Source organism: Hypanus sabinus, chromosome 3 (assembly GCF_030144855.1).
Source record: "Hypanus sabinus isolate sHypSab1 chromosome 3, sHypSab1.hap1, whole genome shotgun sequence".
NCBI lineage: Eukaryota > Metazoa > Chordata > Chondrichthyes > Myliobatiformes > Dasyatidae > Hypanus > Hypanus sabinus.
The window spans coordinates 168,888,119-168,906,107 of record NC_082708.1 but is presented as its reverse complement, the minus strand read 5'-3'; the positions used below and the strand labels follow the sequence as shown (position 1 = coordinate 168,906,107).

The following is a 17,989-nucleotide window of genomic DNA, read 5'->3' as shown; positions in this document are numbered from 1 at the left end:
TGCCTGAAATGTTGACTGTTTATTTCTTCTCATAGGTACTGCCTGACCTGCTAAGTTCCTCTAGTGTTTTGTACACTTTGTACATGTTACTATCTAGATACCTACTGTCCAGATAGTTAGCACCTGAGAAAGCAAGGTATAGAAGGATAAAGATATGCTGTAGATAAGTGGGATTGATGTCAATAGGCAAAAAGGTTGGCCTGGATGTGATGAGCCAAAGGGCCTGATACACTGCTATAACTCTATAAGCTTGATGGGGCAATGGTCATAAAAAGGACAAGAATTGCAGAACAAATTCTGTGTAAGTCTTGTCACTCGGTGACTGGGCTGTTGACTGTGATTCCAATGAGCTTCTCGGGTTGCCAGCTCCTTCACGTTGAATTAGCTGGTTTCCACTTGATGCCGGGAGACAGATCCGACCTCTGCCTCCCTTCACTCGGGGACTTTGAGCACAGTTAGAGTTCTTTGATGTTGAAAGGTCTTTTGTGGCCCAGATTGAATAATGCACATGCGCAGGGATTAAACAAGGCCAGGTGTGGGCTCCACTGTGAAACCACCTCCAGTCAATTGGCTCCCTCTTTGAATGTTCAGATCAATGTCAGCAATAGTTGCTTACTGAAAATAAAAGAATGGTGCCTGCTGTTAGTTATGATTTGATCTGTAATAGTTGCATTAAGAAAATGAATATAAAATTGGAATGGGGGCATAAGAAGAACATACATTGCAACTCTGAACTGAAATAGCATAATGGAGGTGAGGGCCCCTAATCATACTGTTTGCTCTGAAGATAACGTGATGTGTAATTATCCAGGAAACAGTATTTAAACTGTTGCTGGCTTATTTCCATTTCTTTCAGTCTGTAAATAAATACACTGCTGTCTGTGCAGGTTGTTTCTACGTTGCTGATCAATGTAATCCCCAAAGATCATGTGCCACCGAACTTGATCGGAAAATCTAAAATCGGTGGGAAGGCTTGGGTTAAAGAAGCTCGGCGCATGGTGATCGACTTTGACTCGGAATGGATGTCAGAATCCAAGGTTTGTGTCAACGGAATCTTATAAGCATTGAATCGATTTTAAAATTTTCCCATACTTAGTACAGCTTCTGTGGTTTGGGGGATGTCAAACAGGGGCCACACAGTGGCAGAATGGTGAGCGCAGTGCTTTATAGTGCCAGGTGCAAGATCGGGGGTTTGGTTTGATTCCTGCCACTGTCTGTCGGAGCAGCGCGGTAGCATAGCAGTTAGCGCATCACTTTAAAGCGCTAGCTGTAAGATCGCAGTTCAAGTCCCACTCCTGTCTGCAGGGAATTTGTCTGTTCTTCCCACTGCTGCGTGGGTTTCCTCCCGATGTACGGTTAGGATTAGTGAGTTGTGGGCGTGCAAAGTTATCGCCGGAAGCGTGTCCACACTTGCAGGCTGCCCAGCACTTTTGACACAAATGACACATTTCACTGTACATGTACATGTGAGAAATAAAGCAAATCTTCTCTCTCCTTCCCTGAGGGGAGACCTGACTGAAGTTTATAAAATTATGAGAGGAATAAATAGGGTAGTCAAAATCAGTCACTGGGTAGAAATGTTGAATACTACGGGGGGAAAGTCTAAGGATTAGTTTATCCAGACAGTGGAAGGTATGTGGAGTTAGTTAAGAGAGAGTCTCGTGACTATGGAGGGATATGGATAATGTATGTGTAAATTTAGTGGCATCATGTTTTGCATGGATATTGTGGGCTCTAAGGCCTGTTGGTGTTCAATCCTGTGTTGGCTACCAAGGTACTTTGAGTTTTATTTGGATGAGTGGGTTTCAGCAATCTTTCCAAAGCACAGAACTGATTAGTATTTTATCTTGAAATATATATTAGCTACCTATTGTGGTGTGATAATTACAGGAAAACATGTTGGTGGAGGGGTTTTAGCTGGTATAATAGATTGGGACTCCCCAAAGTGGTGCCCAGGATGCTCCATACTGGCACTTGCCTTCCCCTAATGCAGGGGACCAGTGTTGCTGCCTCTCGGCATCCAGGGGTCCAGTGCCGGCATTAGGGCCTTTTCCTAATGCACCTTGTCAGAGTCGGCAAAGCCTGTCCCCGACTTTGGCAAGTAAACAGCCAGAAATTATTATTAATATTGAATATTTCTGACATTCAGAAATGTAATATGAAGTGGCTTAATTAAAGAAAATAACTTTAATTTTGTTTTCAATTTCTTCATTGTCCATGTACATGCTAAAACATAAGCAATTTAAATGGAATATTTTCCCTCTGACCCTAAGTCTTTGCCCTACCAACCCTATTAAATCAAGGCGTCTGGTATCCTGCACTAGGACTGATCTGATTCAGAATCCAAGAGGCCTTTTGGTTCTACTTTTCCCCACTCTAGTTTGATCCAGGAGATTCCCAACAAGGTAAGGCTTTGTCACCAGTCACAGCTCAGAGGTAACTGAGAGTTTCACACTTCTAATCTGTCAATATGCCTCAGTCATCACATCTTCAAGTCTCAGGAGTTATTCCAATTAAATATGCTAACTCATACAGCGGACTTGTAATTGGCAAATTTTGAACCTTTAACTCAGTGAAAAGGAAGTTGATGGAAATCACGCTGATCTATTGAGGTGTTGCAATACAGCTTGAGATGTCTACAAGGCAAATTTTCCTTCCGCTTGAGTTTTACGCTGTATTATTGCCCTATTGACCTTGGTTGTTCAGAGGTGACATGGCTAGTGTAACTGTTTTTCTCTAGGAGGGCACTATATGCACGAGTATAATTCATGACTCTTTACTTTTGAGTGCAATTCAAGTCTATGCTTGTTGAGACAATCATCAGATTTCTGTTGTAAATATTCTTACCAGGCACTGGCTGCCTTCTTACATCAGACTCGTTTAAATCATTTCCTGCAACCAACAAGTGCCCTGATTTCAAGCCAAAATCCAGTCTGCCTAGTGTGGTAGCTATAGTGAAACTTCCTCAGAGAAGTGCTTGTGTCGACACTCCTTGAAAACCCCCCACCAATGATTAGCCAATTACTTGCCCCACAGCTTTTGCCTCCTCTCTAGTTACTGCACTTGGGTCAGAGATTCTGGAGGTTGGAAGCTTGGTGGCTGTGAATACAGGGCTACGGTTTGGAAGTCAGAGGACCAGAAGCAGTCTGTCTTGGGGCTGGAGACCCCTCAGTGTGTGTGGGATGAGGGAGGGAGGAGGTGGTGGGAAATGGGTCTGTTTGGCTCTTGTTGCTTGTTGTATGTGGGCTGCAAGTTCTGCAAAACACTGTGACGTGCTGTGTTGGTGCCAAATGTGTAACGTCACTTGCAAACTACCCCCAGCGCGTCCTCACATGGTGTTGGTTGTTAATGCAAATGACACTGTCTGTTTCAATGTCCACGTGATTAATAAATTAATCTAATCTCATTTAATGTGAAACACCTTGGGACATTTCAAAAAGTTATGCTGAAGTGACATATTAACTCAAGTTCATTCCTTCTTGATTTTTTTTAAACAAATTACCGCATTTTCACACAGCTGTAACTAACATAGCAGAATATAATTGTGATGTTCACTGAATTGTTTGGATGCAAAGTATTGATGCAGATTTTCTTTCTGATGGCAGGTTGTTATTTTGAAAGGAGAGTTGCTGTGTGGTGTTCTGGACAAAGCTCACTATGGCAGTTCACCCTACGGTTTGGTCCACTGCTGTCAGGAGCTGTACGGTGGAGAGACTAGTGGAAAGCTACTGACCTGTTTGGCACGGCTCTTCACTGCTTACCTACAGCTATACCGGGGATTTACTTTAGGTAAAAGATAATTTGCTGTACAATTCTTGCTCTGTTTCCCTACTTTCTAAATCCTAGGTCTGAAAGGACTGTTATTTCAGAACTCCATATATGCTTAAGGAATGAACCCTCCTAGAAAATCCATTACAATAGCTGGATCCTTCTGAATGTACACTGACCTCCCATTAGAGGTTCAAATGGTTCTGTTTATTGTCAGAGAATGTATACAGAATACAACCTGAAATACATAGTCCTCACAGGCATCCACGAGAAACGGAAGAACCCCAAAAGAATGAATGACAGAAAAAACATTAGAACCCCAAAGGCCCTCCCCTGTGTAAGCAGCAGCAATGCATCACCCTCCCTCCTTTCTCCCCCCCCCCCCCCACCCATTTCAGCAAAAAATCCACCCAGGCAATTTGGGGAAGAAGGTTCCAAAGATGACTTACTCTTTGATGGAAATAACTTCATCTCGTCTCTTAATCAGTGGCCCCTGCTTCTACCTCCTCCTCAATGTTTTCTCTATAGCCTCCTCCCCTATGTCAAATTTCCTCTCAGTCGTACGAACTCTTGAAGATAGAAGTCTAGCTTGTCCAACCTTACTTCATGATACAGGATATCCATTCCAGGTATTAATCCAGTAAACCTTCCCCAAAGTGTTTCAACACACGTGTAAGTTATGTACCTTCTTAAATAAGACAATCACGGTACTCCAGTTATTTTTTCCTAATCTTTATCAATTACTTACCCCACTTACATAATGACATATTGACTTGATTACCTTAATGTATTTTTTGTTGATCTTCAATAATAATTAATAAAAAAAATTTTAAAATGAAAATGAAATTTTTACCATCTTCTCTAGTGCTTTTCATACAACTTACTTTCTTACCTATCTTTGTGTTATCAGAAAATTTAGCAATAATACCTTTTGATATCTTTATTTAAGTTATTTATATACATTGCATAATATTGATGCTCCAGTACAGATCCCTGTGGCATATCATTTGATACATGTAAGTAACAAGAAAAAGATCCATCTATGCCTGTTCTTTGATTCAGTGGTTCAACCTGAAACATCAACAATTCTTTCTGCTCCCACGGATGCTGTTTAGCCGCACTCTGTTCTTCCAGCAGACTGTTGCTCCAGATTCCTGAACTTGCTGTTGCTTGTGCCTCCATATAACTGCTCTCTGCTTCTTGTTAGCCACCCAGTCTTTTACCTATACCAGTATATTGCTTCCCACATGTTGAGTTGTTATTTTCCATTATAAACATTAATGTAATATCTTATTAAAGCCATATAGTCTTTAAATGCCTTCTGAAAATGTAAGTATAATAAGTCCTTGGTTTCTTTCCAAATTTTGCTGCAGATGAAACTTTATAAGTAAAAGTATGTAAAGTTTAAAAATTAAGCTTAATTTGTTAAATTGAGATTTCTTTTTAATTTGTTGCATTGTGCATGTTTCCAGTGCACTTCTAAAGAATATCATTGCACCTCGTGAGCCTTATGGCTTCCTGATGATGCAGTAAGTTACAGCCTGCAGATTCCTGGTTGTTTACAATAGATTCCTCTTTGTGAAGAATTTTAAGTGGAAAATATGTCTTTTGATAATAAAGTTTGTTTCAGTATTGGAAAATTTTCGCTTGAATGATTTTATGTCAGAAACTTTCAAGTATATTTATATTGATATTTCCTAAACTTTTAACTTTCTTTAAACTTTAGATGTTGAGGACATTCTAGTGAAGCCCAAAGCAAACGCAAAGCGACAAAAAATCATTGCACAATTGGCACAGTGTGGAGCCAAGGTAAAATATGATTCATTTCAAAGAGCACAAGCTGCTAAATGAAATTTGGAATTGGTTTATTGTTCTCATATGCCGGGGCACAGTAAAAAAGCTTGCCTTGTGAACTGTTCATACAGATCAATCTATTTCACAGCACATCGAGATAGTACAAGGTAAAACGATAACAGAGCGCAGAATTAAGTTCAACTGTTACAAGGATATAGCAATACAGGTAGATAGTTAAGTGCAATGTCATAATGATTGTGAGATCCATCGACCATCATAGCATACTAAGCAATCATTCAATAGTTGTATAATGGCTGGATAGAAGCTATCCTTGAGTCAGGTCGTACTTGCTTTCAGGCTTTTGATCTCTGTCCAGTTGGAGAGGGGAGGAAAGAGAATGTCTAGGGTGGATGGGATCTTTGATTACTTTGGTTGCTTTACCGAGACAGTGAAAGGATAGACAGAGTCCACGGAAGGGAGACTGATTTCCGTGATGTGCTGAGCTGCATCCGTACCTCTCCACGGTTCCTTGTGGTCTCAGGCCATGGAGTAGCCAAACAAAGTCATTATGCATCCACTTAGGTTGCTCTCCATGCGCATTGATAAAAATAGGTGAGTCAATGGGAACATGCCAAATTTCTTTAGCCTCCTCAGGAAGTAGAGGTTCAATCTCCCTTGACTGTGGTGTCTATGTGGTAGACCAGGAAAGGCTATCAGTAATCTTCTCTCTTAGGAACTTGAAGCTTTCAACCTTCTTGACCTCAGTATGTGGTCTTTAGGGGGGGTCTTTGATGATAGTTATTGTCATCTGACTGCACCTATGTTAGCAACTTCGGGAGACCTCAGGTTTCCTTGATAACTCTGCATGAAGTACACTGAGCTGCAGCTCCTTAGCTGCAGTGTTAAGTAACAGTAATTGCAGATTGATGGTCTTTGGCTCATATGGGAAAATGAGGTGGTGTTAGATAGGAGCTACAGGGAGGTAGTCACCCCTGAGTTGCTGGAGGCAGGAAGCTGGTTGTCTGTCAGGAGAGAGAAAGGGAGTCGGCAGCCCATGTAGAGTACCCCTGTGGCCATTCCCTTCAATATTACTGCTTTGGATACTGTTGGAGGGAGAACAACCCACCAGGGAGCAGCAGCAGTGGCCAGGTCTTTGGCACTGAGCCTGTCTCAGTGGCTCAGAAGAGAAGGTGGGAGAAGATGCAAGCTGTAGTCATAGGAAATTAGTTGGTTAGGGAAACAGGAAGGAGGTTCTGTGGGCGAGAACGAGATTCATGGATAGTCTTTTGCCTCTGGAGTGCCAAGGTCAGGAACATCTCAGTTGAAGCTCACAACATTCTTAAAGGGGAGGGTGAACAACCAGAGATCATGTTCCATATCAGTACCAACGTCGTGGGTAGGATGGGTGCCTAGAACCTGCAAAGTGAATTCAAGGTGTTAGGCGCTAAGTTAAAGGACAGGACCTCCAGGGTTGTGATCTCAAGATTGCTTCCTGTGCAATGCGCTAGAGAGGCCAGAAGTTGGAAGATCATATAGTTTAATACTAAGGAGTGGTGCAGGAGGGAGACCTTCATATTTTTGGATCATTGGACTCTCTTTCAGATAAGTTGGGACTTGTACAGAAGGTACGGTTTGTCCCTGAACTGGAGAGGACTAATAACCTAGCAGGAAGGTTTGTTAGTGCTGCACAGAGGAGCTGGGGGTTTAACTGGAGTTGGAGGGGGATGGTGTCCCCCTGCAACTTGGAGTGGTTGTGGTGAAAGATGTTCTTAAACCTACATACAAGGTCAGGAATCAAAAGGTTGAATATGTTTCGAGTTGGGTGTATTTTAATGCAGGGATTATTGTAGGAGAGGCGGATGAGCTGGGGGCATGGGTCAGCACGTGAACTTATGACACTGGCAATTAGTGAGACTTGGTTGCAGGAAGGGCAGATCTGGCAGTTCAGCATTCAGGGGTTCAATTGCTTTAGATGTGATAGAGCAGGAGGGATTGAAGGGGACGGGGTGCGTTACTAGTCGGAAAATGTCACGCAGTGCTTAGTCAGGACAGACTGGAGAGCTCATTTAGTGAGGCTTTATGAGTAGATCTGAGAAAAAGAAAGGTATGACCATGTTAATGGGATTTTGTTATAGACCACTCAACAGTCCACAGGATTCAAGAGAGCCAATTACAGAGCAATTGTAGACTGTTGCAAGAAAAATAAGATTGTGATGGTAGGTGATTTAGAGTTTGTCAAATGTGTTCAGGAAAGTTTCCTTAATCAGTACGTGGAAGTCCCAACTAGAGAGTGTGTTACTAGATACCCTGTTGGAGAAAAAGACAGAAGGGAACACATCGCATCTAATGATCATAATGCCATCAGTTTCAAGGAAAAGGATAGGTCTGGTCCTCAAGTTGAGATTCAAAATTGGAGAGGGGCCAGTTTTGATGGTATCAGAAAGGTTCAGGCAAGTGTGGATTGGGACAGGCAGTTTTCTAGCAAGGGTGTATTTGGTAAATGGGAGGCCTTCAGAAATGAAATTTCGAGAGTGCAGTATTTTCCTGTCAGAACAAAAGGCAAGGATAACAGGCTTAGGGAGCTTTGGTTTTTGAGAGATATTGAGGTTAAGAAAAAGAAAGAGATGCATAGCAGGTATGGGCAGGCAGGAACAAGTGAGGTACTTGAGTATAAAAAAATACAAGAGAACACTTAAATCAGAAGGGCTAAAAGAAAAGATGAAGTTACTCTAGCAGACAATGTGAAGGTTCTATTGATATATTAAGAGGAAAAGGATTAGCAAGGGATAAAATTGGTCCTCTGTAAGATCAAAGTGGTACTCTGTGCACGGCGCTGAAAAAGTTAGGGAAGATTTTTAAATGGATATTTTGCATCTATATTTACTCAGGAGAAGGACACGGATTCTTTAGAAGTAAGGCAAAGCAGTAGTGAGGTTATGGACTCTATACAGATTACAGAGGAGCAGGTGTTTGCTATCTTGAGGCAAACTAGGGGAGGATAAATCTCCAGAGCCTAACAATGTATTCCCTCGGACTCTGTGGGAGGTAAGTGCAGAAAATGCAGGGGCCCAAGCAGAGATATTTAAAACACACCTAGCAGCGGTTGAGGTGCTTGAGGATTGGAGGATAGCTAACGTTCTGTTTTTTAAGAAAAGCTGTAAGAGGGAGCTAGGAAATTGCAGGTCAGTGACCTGACATCCGTAGTGGGAAAGTTATTGAAAGGTATTCTAATGGACTGGATATTACTTTATTGTCGCCAAACAATTGATACTAGAGTGTACAATCATCACAGAGATATTTGATACTGCGCTTCGCACTCCCTGGAATTAAGTTATATAAAGTTATATAAAATTAAGTTATATAAAGTGTGTTGGCTGGGTGGGTCGTGTCCTTGATTATCCTGGCAGCACTACTCCGACAGCATGTGGTGTAAAGTGAGTCCAAGGATGGAAGATTGGTTTGTGTGATGTGCTGGGCTATATTCACGATCTTCTGCAGCTTCTTCCGGTCTTGGACAGGACAACTTCCATACCAGGTTGTGATGCACCCTAGAAGAATGCTTTCTACGGTGCACCTATAAAAATTAGTGAGGGTTTTAGGGGACAGGCCTAATTTCTTCAGCTTTCTGAGGAAGTAAAGGCACTGGTGGGTCTTCTTGGCTGTGGACTATGCTTGGTTAGACCAAGTCAGGTCATTTGTGATATTGACCCTGAGGAATTTAAAGCTTTTGACCTGTTCCACCTGCGTACCACCGATGTAGATGGGGTCGTGCGGTCCGCTACTCCTTCTGAAGTCAACAACCAATTCCTTCGTCTTGCTGACGTTGAGGGCTAGGTTATTGTCTTCGGACCATGCCACCAGGTTCTTAATTTCCTCTCTGTACTCAAATTCATCATTACCTGAGATACGGCCTACAATTGTGGAGTCATCAGCAAACTTATATATTGAGTTTGATGGAAGCTTAGTTACACAATTATGGGTGTACAGTGACTATATCAGGGGGCTGAGTACACAGCTTTGTGGGGCACCAGTGCTCAGAGTGATTGTAGAAGAGAGCTTGTCCCCTATTTTTACTGCCTGGGTCCTGTCTGTGAGGAAGTTAAAGATCCAGCTGCAGATCTGAGTGCTAAGAGCCAGGTTCCAGAGCTTAGGAATCAGTTTATTTGGAATGATAGTATTAAAGGCAGAGCTGTAGTCAGTGAAAAGGAGCATTACAAATGCATCTTTATTCTCCAGGTATTCTAAGGAGGAATGTAGTGCCAGAGAGATGGCATTTGCCATTGACCTGTTGCTCAGGTAGCGAATTGCAAAGCATCGAGGTTGACCGGTAGTTTATGATTGATGTGTGTCATAACCAATCGCTCAAAGCACTTCATAGCAATTGATGTCAGAGCCACGGGTCAATAGTCATTCAGGCATGCCACCTTACTCTTCTTCGGCACCGGGATTATCGTTATGTCTTCCTTCTTACTGAGATATATAAGTATTTGGATAGACGGACTGATTATGGATAGTCTACATGGCTTTTGGATAGACGGACTAATTATGGTTAGTCTACATGGCGTTGTGCATGGTAGGTTTTGTCTAATCAATCTTATAGAGTTCTTCGAGGAAAGTTGATGAAGTTCTACCAGGAAAGTTGATGAAGACAAGGCAGTGGGTGTTGTCTACACAGACTTTAGCAAGGCCTTTGACAAGGTCCCACATGGGAAGTTAGTCAAAAAGGTGCAGTGACTTAGCATTCAAATGAGGTAGTAAATTGGATTAAACATTGGCTTTGCGAAGAAGCCAGAGAGTGTTTGTAGACGGTTGCCTCTCTGACAGTAGGCCTGTGACTAGTGGTGTGACGCAGGGATCAGCGCTGTATCTGTTGTTGTTTCTCATCTATATTAACAAATGGGATGATAATGTGGTAAACTGGATCAGTAAATTTGCAGTTAACACCAAGATTGGGGGTGTAATGGATAGCGAGGAAGACTATTAAAGCTTGTGGCATCTGGACCAGCTGGAAAAATAGGCTGAAAAATGACAGATGGAATTTCACTGTGAGTGGTAGGGCACTGGGAGTGTGGGAATTGAGGTCCATAATTCAATGGAAGTGGCGTCACTGGCAGATAGGGTCGTAAATAAAGCTTTTGGCACATTGGCCTTCATAAATCGAAGTTTTGAGTACAGGAGATGGCATGCTATGTTGAAATTCTATAAGATGTTGGTGAGGTGTAATTTGTACAGGAAATATATAAGTAAGTTTGTAAGAGTGCAGAGAAAATTTACAAGGATGTTGCTGGGACTTAATGACCTGAGGATTGGAATAGTTTAGGACTTTACTTTTAAAGAGTAGAAGATTGAGGGGCAGATTCGATGGAGATTTACAAAATTATGTGGGGAATAGATAGAATAAAAGCAAGCAAGCTTTTTCCACTGAGGCTGGGTGAGACTACAGCTAGAGATCTCAAAAGGGTGAAGAGTGAAAGATGAACTGTTTAAGGGGAACATGAGGGGGAACTTCTTCACTCAGAGGGTGAGGAGAGCACGGAATGAGCTGGCAGCACAAATGGTGGGGTTGATTTCAACATTTAAAAGAAATTTGGATAGGTACATGGATGAGAGGGCTATGGTTTGGCTGCAGCTCGATAGGACTAGGCAGAGTGGTTCATGCAGGATTGGCTGAATGGCTTGTTTCTGTGCTGTTGTGTCCCATGACTCTATATACAGCCAATCGAAACAGTGTTCCTCCGGAACACAGCGCACCCACGAAACATATATCACATATAGCATGTAAATCAAATTATTATCATAAATAAACTGACAAAATTTAATTGTATGTAGTGTGCAGCACAGGTAAACAGCTTGTTAGTGACGAGACCTGGATAGTGGCAGGGTATTCATTTGTCTCAGAGCCTGAGATAAGAAGCTGTTGCCCAATCTGGCAGTTCTAGTCCTGATGCTTCTGTATCTCCTTCCTGATGGTCATGAGTCGAAGAGCTTGTGATGGGTGGTAGGGATCCTCAACAGTGCTTTGGGCCTTTCATCAGGAATGCTTCCAGTAAATATCACAAATAAGGGGAGGGTGATCCAGATGATTCTTTTAGTGGTTTTTACTGTCCTCTGTAGGATCCTGTGGTCCGGTGCCTTGCAGCTTCCGTACCACACGATGATGCAGCCAGACAGGACACTCAGAAAGTTGTTGGAAAGGAAGCAGGGAGCCTTGCACGCCTCACTCTCCTCAGAAAGTGTTGATGCCTCTGTGCCTTCTTGACTAGTGAGGAAGTGTTGTTGGTCCAGGTTAGATAATCTGTTATGTGTGCACCAAGGAACTTTGTGCTCTTTACTGTCTCCACGACAGAGCCATTGATGTGCAAAAGAGTGGGTGACCTGTGCCTTCGTGAAGTCCACAGTCATTTCTTTTGTCTTGTTGGCGTTGAGACTCAGGCTGTTGTTCTCATGCCATTTGACAAGCCTCTCCACCTCCTCGCTCTATGCCGACTCATCATTGTCGCTTTGGAGGCCAACCACTGAGATTCCTCAGCACACTTGATGATGCAGTTTGAGCTGAAGCTAGCAGTGTGGTCATGAGTCAGCAGCATGAACAGTCGCGGTGTCAGTGCTCAGCATGTTGCTCGAGGTGTTGCTGTCAACTGGGACTGACTGGGATCTTCCCGTCCGAGATGTCCAAAATCTAGTTACAGAGAGGGTTTTGAGTCCCAAGAAGGACTGTTTACCCACCAGCCTCAGAGGGATGATCATGCCGAGCTCCTCTGGGGAGAGTTAGCAGCACCAAATTACTGGAAGTACTTATAACAGATGATTTCACCTTGTCGCTAAACACCACCCCTTTGGTCAAGAAAGCACAGCAGTATCTCCACTTCCTGAGGAGATCGAGGCATGTGCCTCCCCCCAGCCATCGACTTTGAGAAAGTTCCGACCAGCTGTATCACTGTCTGGTATCGGATTTGCAAGGTCTTCCAAAAGATTGTGAGGACGGTTGCAAGGATCATCAGGGTCCTTCGTCCACCCATCAGAGATATTTATCAGGAGTACTGCATACATAGGGCCCTTAACATTGTTAGTGAGCCTCTCATCTTTCAAACAATCTCTTTGACCCCTTATCATTAGGCAGGAGGTACACTAGCATTAGGACAAGACTGTTAGTGTGGGAAGCAGCTTCTTCTCCCAGGTCTCATCATACACAAAGCACTATACTGTTTACTTAGTAATTTGTATCGTATATGCACCCTGTGTGTTATGTGTGTGCGTTATATGTACTGTGTTGAGCACCTTGGTCCGGAGGACTGTTGTTTAGTTGGCAGTATACATGTGTATGGTTGAATGACAATAAACTGAACTTAGACTTTTTTTTTGGTGAGCAAATGTACGTTTTATTTGAATGAAGTATTTTAGTACAAGGCTAAAATAAACAAATAATTCCATTATACCTCATGAAAAAGTTGAAGGTTAAGCACTGCCACAGATCACTGAAAATTGATGGTTTAGGCTCCAACCTGGGCAAAAGCCTCAGGTAACTTGGAAATGTACGATGACACAAATCAACTTGAGATTTGGATTTTGCCACCTTCATAGCAATGTACCAATGGAAGAAAGACTGGGCAGCCACCGTAGGAATGTTCTCATCACATTGTTCCACAGTCAAGAATGCGAACAGTAACAGTAACACTCTGCCATCCCTTTGATTCCATTTGTTGTACGACATCCATGCCTTCTACCACACGGCCAAACACAACATGCTTCCATCCAACTAACTAGTTTTCTCAGTACAGGTAAAAAATTGTGATCCGTTTGTATTGGGCCCAGCATTTGTCATTGACAGTGTTCCTGCTCCTTCATGTTTGAGTAGGAAGTTCTCATCTGGAAATTTGTTACCATAGATGGATTTGCTCCCTGTGCCATTGCCTTTTGTGAAATCTCCACCTTGGCACATAAAGCCAGAAATTATTCGGTGAAAAATTGATCCCTTAAACCCCTTGCCTTCTGGTTTGGTACAAAGCACACGGAAGTTCCCTACGGTTTTTGGAACAACATCACTCCTTAGCTCGAATACAATGCGGCCCACTGGCTGTTTATCGAAACCAATGTCGAAGAAGACGTGAGGGTTGCCCATTCTGTTTTTTTCCTCTCTCACCACTTTGTGCTAGCCTCAACTGAGCACGCTGCTAGGAGTGCTAATTCCGAACTTAGACTTTAAGTTGATGAACAACATCTTGGCATTTGAGGCATCGTTTTCTAGGTGGGAAAAAGTGGAATGAAGTGGTGAGTCTATGGCGTCATCAGTGTACCGGTTTGAGCAGTAGGTGAATTGAAAAAGAGTCCAGGGTGGCTGGATGATAGGATTTTATACGATCCATTACCAGCCGCTCAAACACTTGTTGAGTGTTGAGTCAGTGCCACTAGTTGGTCATCGTTTAGGCTCAATATTGCCTTCTGAGGCAGTCCCTCTAGTAGATACCGAGGATGGTGGAGAAGGATGTGCCCATGATGTACTGTATTGGGCTGAGTCCAATACTCTGAAACTTCTTTTGAACCTGCACATTTAAAGTGCTATACCTGACCATCAATGGTAGAGTTTACAAGTCAAATTCCATAGTAAAGGGATAATGGTAGATACAAGAATGATATGGGTACACATCTCAGATGACATCTTCAATTTGAATTCTTAATTTATCCTTCTATGCCTTGCTGCAACTTTTGAGACATTTTCAAAAGAATGTCTTTCTGGATGTTTGATGTGAAAGGCTGGATACAGTGCTCTAGCTGGGTCCAAGCCAAAATTCATGACCTAGCATTGTGTGCAGCAGACATGGCAGTAAAATGTTGTTTGTTATACTTCTGAAGAAATGAAACAAATATTCTGGTAAATTTTGTCCTCCATATGGTTGTCGTATGGTAAGCCAATTACTGTTTCATATGGATCTGAAACTTCTGTTTAACACTTTTAGTTTTGCGAGTTGTGAAGGGCATGAAGGAAAGGGTGGTGCCGAGAGGGGTAAAGAACACTTGAGAGGTGCAGGAGCAGTGGCATCAGGACTTGGGGGTCAATGAAGGGAGAGGCTTGGATGCCCGATTATTGATACTGTGTAGAGGCTGGGATGCGGGTAGAGGGGGCAGGAAGTCTGTCATTAAAATGTCAGGTCCATTGGAAAATCGGACATTTAATTGAATGAAGGTGGCGGTGGTCAGCCAGAGCCTGGGGCATTCAAGGAACAGCAGGTTTGGGACTTGGAAGTCCCAGACTTACAAAGAATTCTGAAATTAGGTTCCATCAAAGTAGACAATGGTCACTTCCTTACACAATTTAGAACATAGAATAAAGAACATTAAAGCACATTACATGCCCATTGGCCCACAATGTTGTGCCAACCCTTTTATCCTACTCTTAGATCAGCCCAACCCTTCCCTCCTGCATAACCCTCCACTTTTGTATTATCCATATGTCTATCTAAGAGATTTGTAAAAGCCCCTAGCCTCTATCACCCTTGGCAGACTTACCCCTATACTTTCCTCCAGTCACCTTAAAATTATCCCTAGAATTAGCCATTTCTGTCCTGGGGAAAAAGTCCACTCTACCCACTCTATCTTATCATCTTGTACACCTCTATCTAGTCACCTTCTTTACTGCAAAGAGAATACCCTAGCTCACTTAACCTACTCCCAGTCCAGTATGTTCTTCAGTCCAGTCAGTATCCTGGTAAATTTCCTCTGCATCTTCTCTAAAGCTTCCACATCAAGACACCTCTCATCCTTCTTCACTCCAGAGTGAAAATCCATACCTCACTTCCTAAGACATGCCCTCTAGTCCAGGCAGCATCCTGGTAAATCTCTGCACCCTCTCTAAAGCTTCCACATTATTCCTGTCATGAGTTGACCAGAACTGAATCAGATATTCCAAGTGTGATCTAACCAGGGTTTTATAGCGCTGCAATGTTACATCATAGCTCTTGAACTCAGAACTCTCCTGCTGTCACAGAAGTTTTTACAGCGGTTGGTAATACATTGTATATCAAATCTTGAAATTATACCAGACGAAGACCACTAAGTGTCCTGTCAAATTTCCAGAGGGGCATGAAATAATGATCAATTTAGTGTTTCAATCCATCCAGGATACAATTTCAGTTGAGTAGTATGGAAATTGATAGTATGGTTGTTTTTTCTAGATGTTTTGAGTTTAATCTGAAGTAGCAATAAGAAAAAAATTACATCAACATCTTTGTGCTGCAAAGTGTTTGCATGCAAGAGTGAAATTAAATTATATATTTATTGCTCAAGGTAACATGCAGTAATTGCTATGTAGAAACTTAACTCAAGCAAGTCTATTTTGTCCTTAGGCCATCCGAAATGCTTTTAATTTACCGGAGTCTGCCTCATGTGAAGAAGCTCAAGATAAGTGGCAAAATGCTCACCTCAGTAAAGATCCCAGGGACATGAATGTAGTGGACCTGAAATTTAAAGAAGAAATGAATCAGTACAACAACCAGATCAACAAGGTCTGAAAAAATATTGCTTTCTGTTTATTATAAGTAAATGTTTCTTCTGTTGGAGACGATAGTGATTATCGTTCCAGAATGCATCATTTCCTGTGCCTTTTCACTCAGTGTTTTTGTTGGAAAGGGGGTGGATAAGTTCTTAAGAATGAAATACGCAGAAGATGAAATTAGGATAGAGTTTATTCTAATTAGAATTAGTAACACAGAGTTTCATTTTCCTGGAGATTCAAGATTTAAAATTCTTTTTATTAAGTACATGAGTGTAAAGGAGAATGAAATGATTGTTACTCTGGATCCGTTCTGGTGTTTCCACAACCAATGGTCTAACTTTAAGGACTTTATCTTTATCTTGTTATCTATTACTATTTATTTATATTTGCATTTACACACTTTGTTGTTCATCGAGCTGGTTTACAGTTACTGTTCTATACATTTGCTAAATATGCCCGTAGGAAGATCTCAGGTTGTATGTGGTGACATGTATGTACTCTGATAATAAATTTTACTTTGAACTGTTTTGAACTTAGATGCAGCATAAAATAAACACAATAAGCTTAAAGAACATGATATAACATCCCACCACACCCACCCATCCCAACAATGGGGACAACTCCAACAACTCGTTTGGCCAGAGTCCTTAAACACAGTAGAGATTTTATTTAATACTTTTTAAATGTCCTCAGCTGGAATGAAACCAATAGTGATTTTGTAATGTATTTTTTCTCTATAAAAGTTTCCAGGTCTGGTCACTCAAAATGGCATTCTACACTAAGGAGATGGAAATAACTAATCACTGATTGTTTGGGAGTAGATTTTAATTTTCGCTCCCTTAGGCTGTTTGAGCAATAAGGTTGAGAACCTGCACAATTTTCATTTCCCACCATTCCCTCATCTATCTTGTTATTAAATATTGAAATGATTCAGCAGCATTGGCATGGTTTTCTGAAAATTAAATCTGTTCGGCAAATTTAAAATTTTGAGGATGTAACTGGACAGGAAGATGGAGAGATAGGTAAATTATTAAAATATGAGCTTATTCATCTGTGTGAGGAGAAATAAAGAACGTTTTGAATTGTGAGAAATGTGGAAATGGAGATCTAAAGAGGACAGTGGCTTGCTATTTAATTTATTGAGATACAGCGTGGAATAAGCCTGTCTGGTCCTTTGAGCTGTGCTGCCCAGCAACCACCGACTTAGCCCTAGCCTAATCATTGGACCATTTAAAGTGACCATTTAACCTACCAACCGGTACATCTTTGGACTGTGGGAAGAAACCAGAGCGCCCAGAGGCAACTCAGATGGTCATGAGGAAAACGTACAAGCTTCTTACAGTGGCTAGAATTGAACCTGTACTGTAAAGGATGAAAGTAAATGTGCAGCTAATACAAGCAATTAAGAAAGCTAATGTTTACCTTTATTACAAGGGAGCTCAGTCCAAAACTAAGGACTTTGGTAAGATAATTGAAGAATTGTGTGGTGTTTTTGGCTGTAAACCTCAAAATATTTTCTGCTGTGTAACCAAGTCGATGTTTTGCAATGGTTACTATAACCCTCCAGGATGGTATGTTGCCTCCCTGGTGCAAGGGTCAAGGATGTCTCTGAGCGGCTGCAGGACATTCTGGAATGGGAGGGTGAACAGCCAGTGGTCGTGGTGCACATAGGTACCAACGAATTAGGTAAGAAAATGGGATGAGGTCCTACAAGGTGAATTTAGGGAGTTAGGAGATGAATTAAAAAGTAGGACTACAAAGGTAATAATCTCTGGATTACTACCAGTGCCACGTGCTAGTCAGAGTAGAAATAGGAGGATATTTCAGATAAATATGTGGCTTGATAAATGGTGCAAGGGGGAGGGATTCAAATTTCTGGGGCATTAGAACCAGTTCTGGGGGAGGTGGGACCAGTATAAACAGGGCAGTCTGCACCTG

At 42.0% G+C, this 17,989-nt stretch overlaps 2 protein-coding genes across 4 annotated transcripts in view; one reads left to right on the top strand and one right to left on the bottom strand.

The window, feature by feature from the left end:
• Positions 1-17,989, top strand: part of polr1a (RNA polymerase I subunit A) — a 231,470-nt gene that overhangs the window by 79,409 nt on the left and 134,072 nt on the right. For all 3 annotated transcript variants that reach the window (XM_059965629.1, XM_059965628.1, XM_059965627.1), the window contains exons 15-18: positions 888-1,037; positions 3,606-3,789; positions 5,495-5,577; positions 15,903-16,061. In XM_059965629.1, the coding sequence (XP_059821612.1) occupies positions 888-1,037; positions 3,606-3,789; positions 5,495-5,577; positions 15,903-16,061 (576 nt within the window). The remainder of the gene's footprint in view (positions 1-887; positions 1,038-3,605; positions 3,790-5,494; positions 5,578-15,902; positions 16,062-17,989) is intronic.
• Positions 13,194-13,681, bottom strand: LOC132390681 (peptidyl-prolyl cis-trans isomerase F, mitochondrial-like). The gene is given in 2 exon segments (XM_059963239.1): positions 13,194-13,309; positions 13,312-13,681. Coding segments are annotated over 2 exon segments (486 nt in total).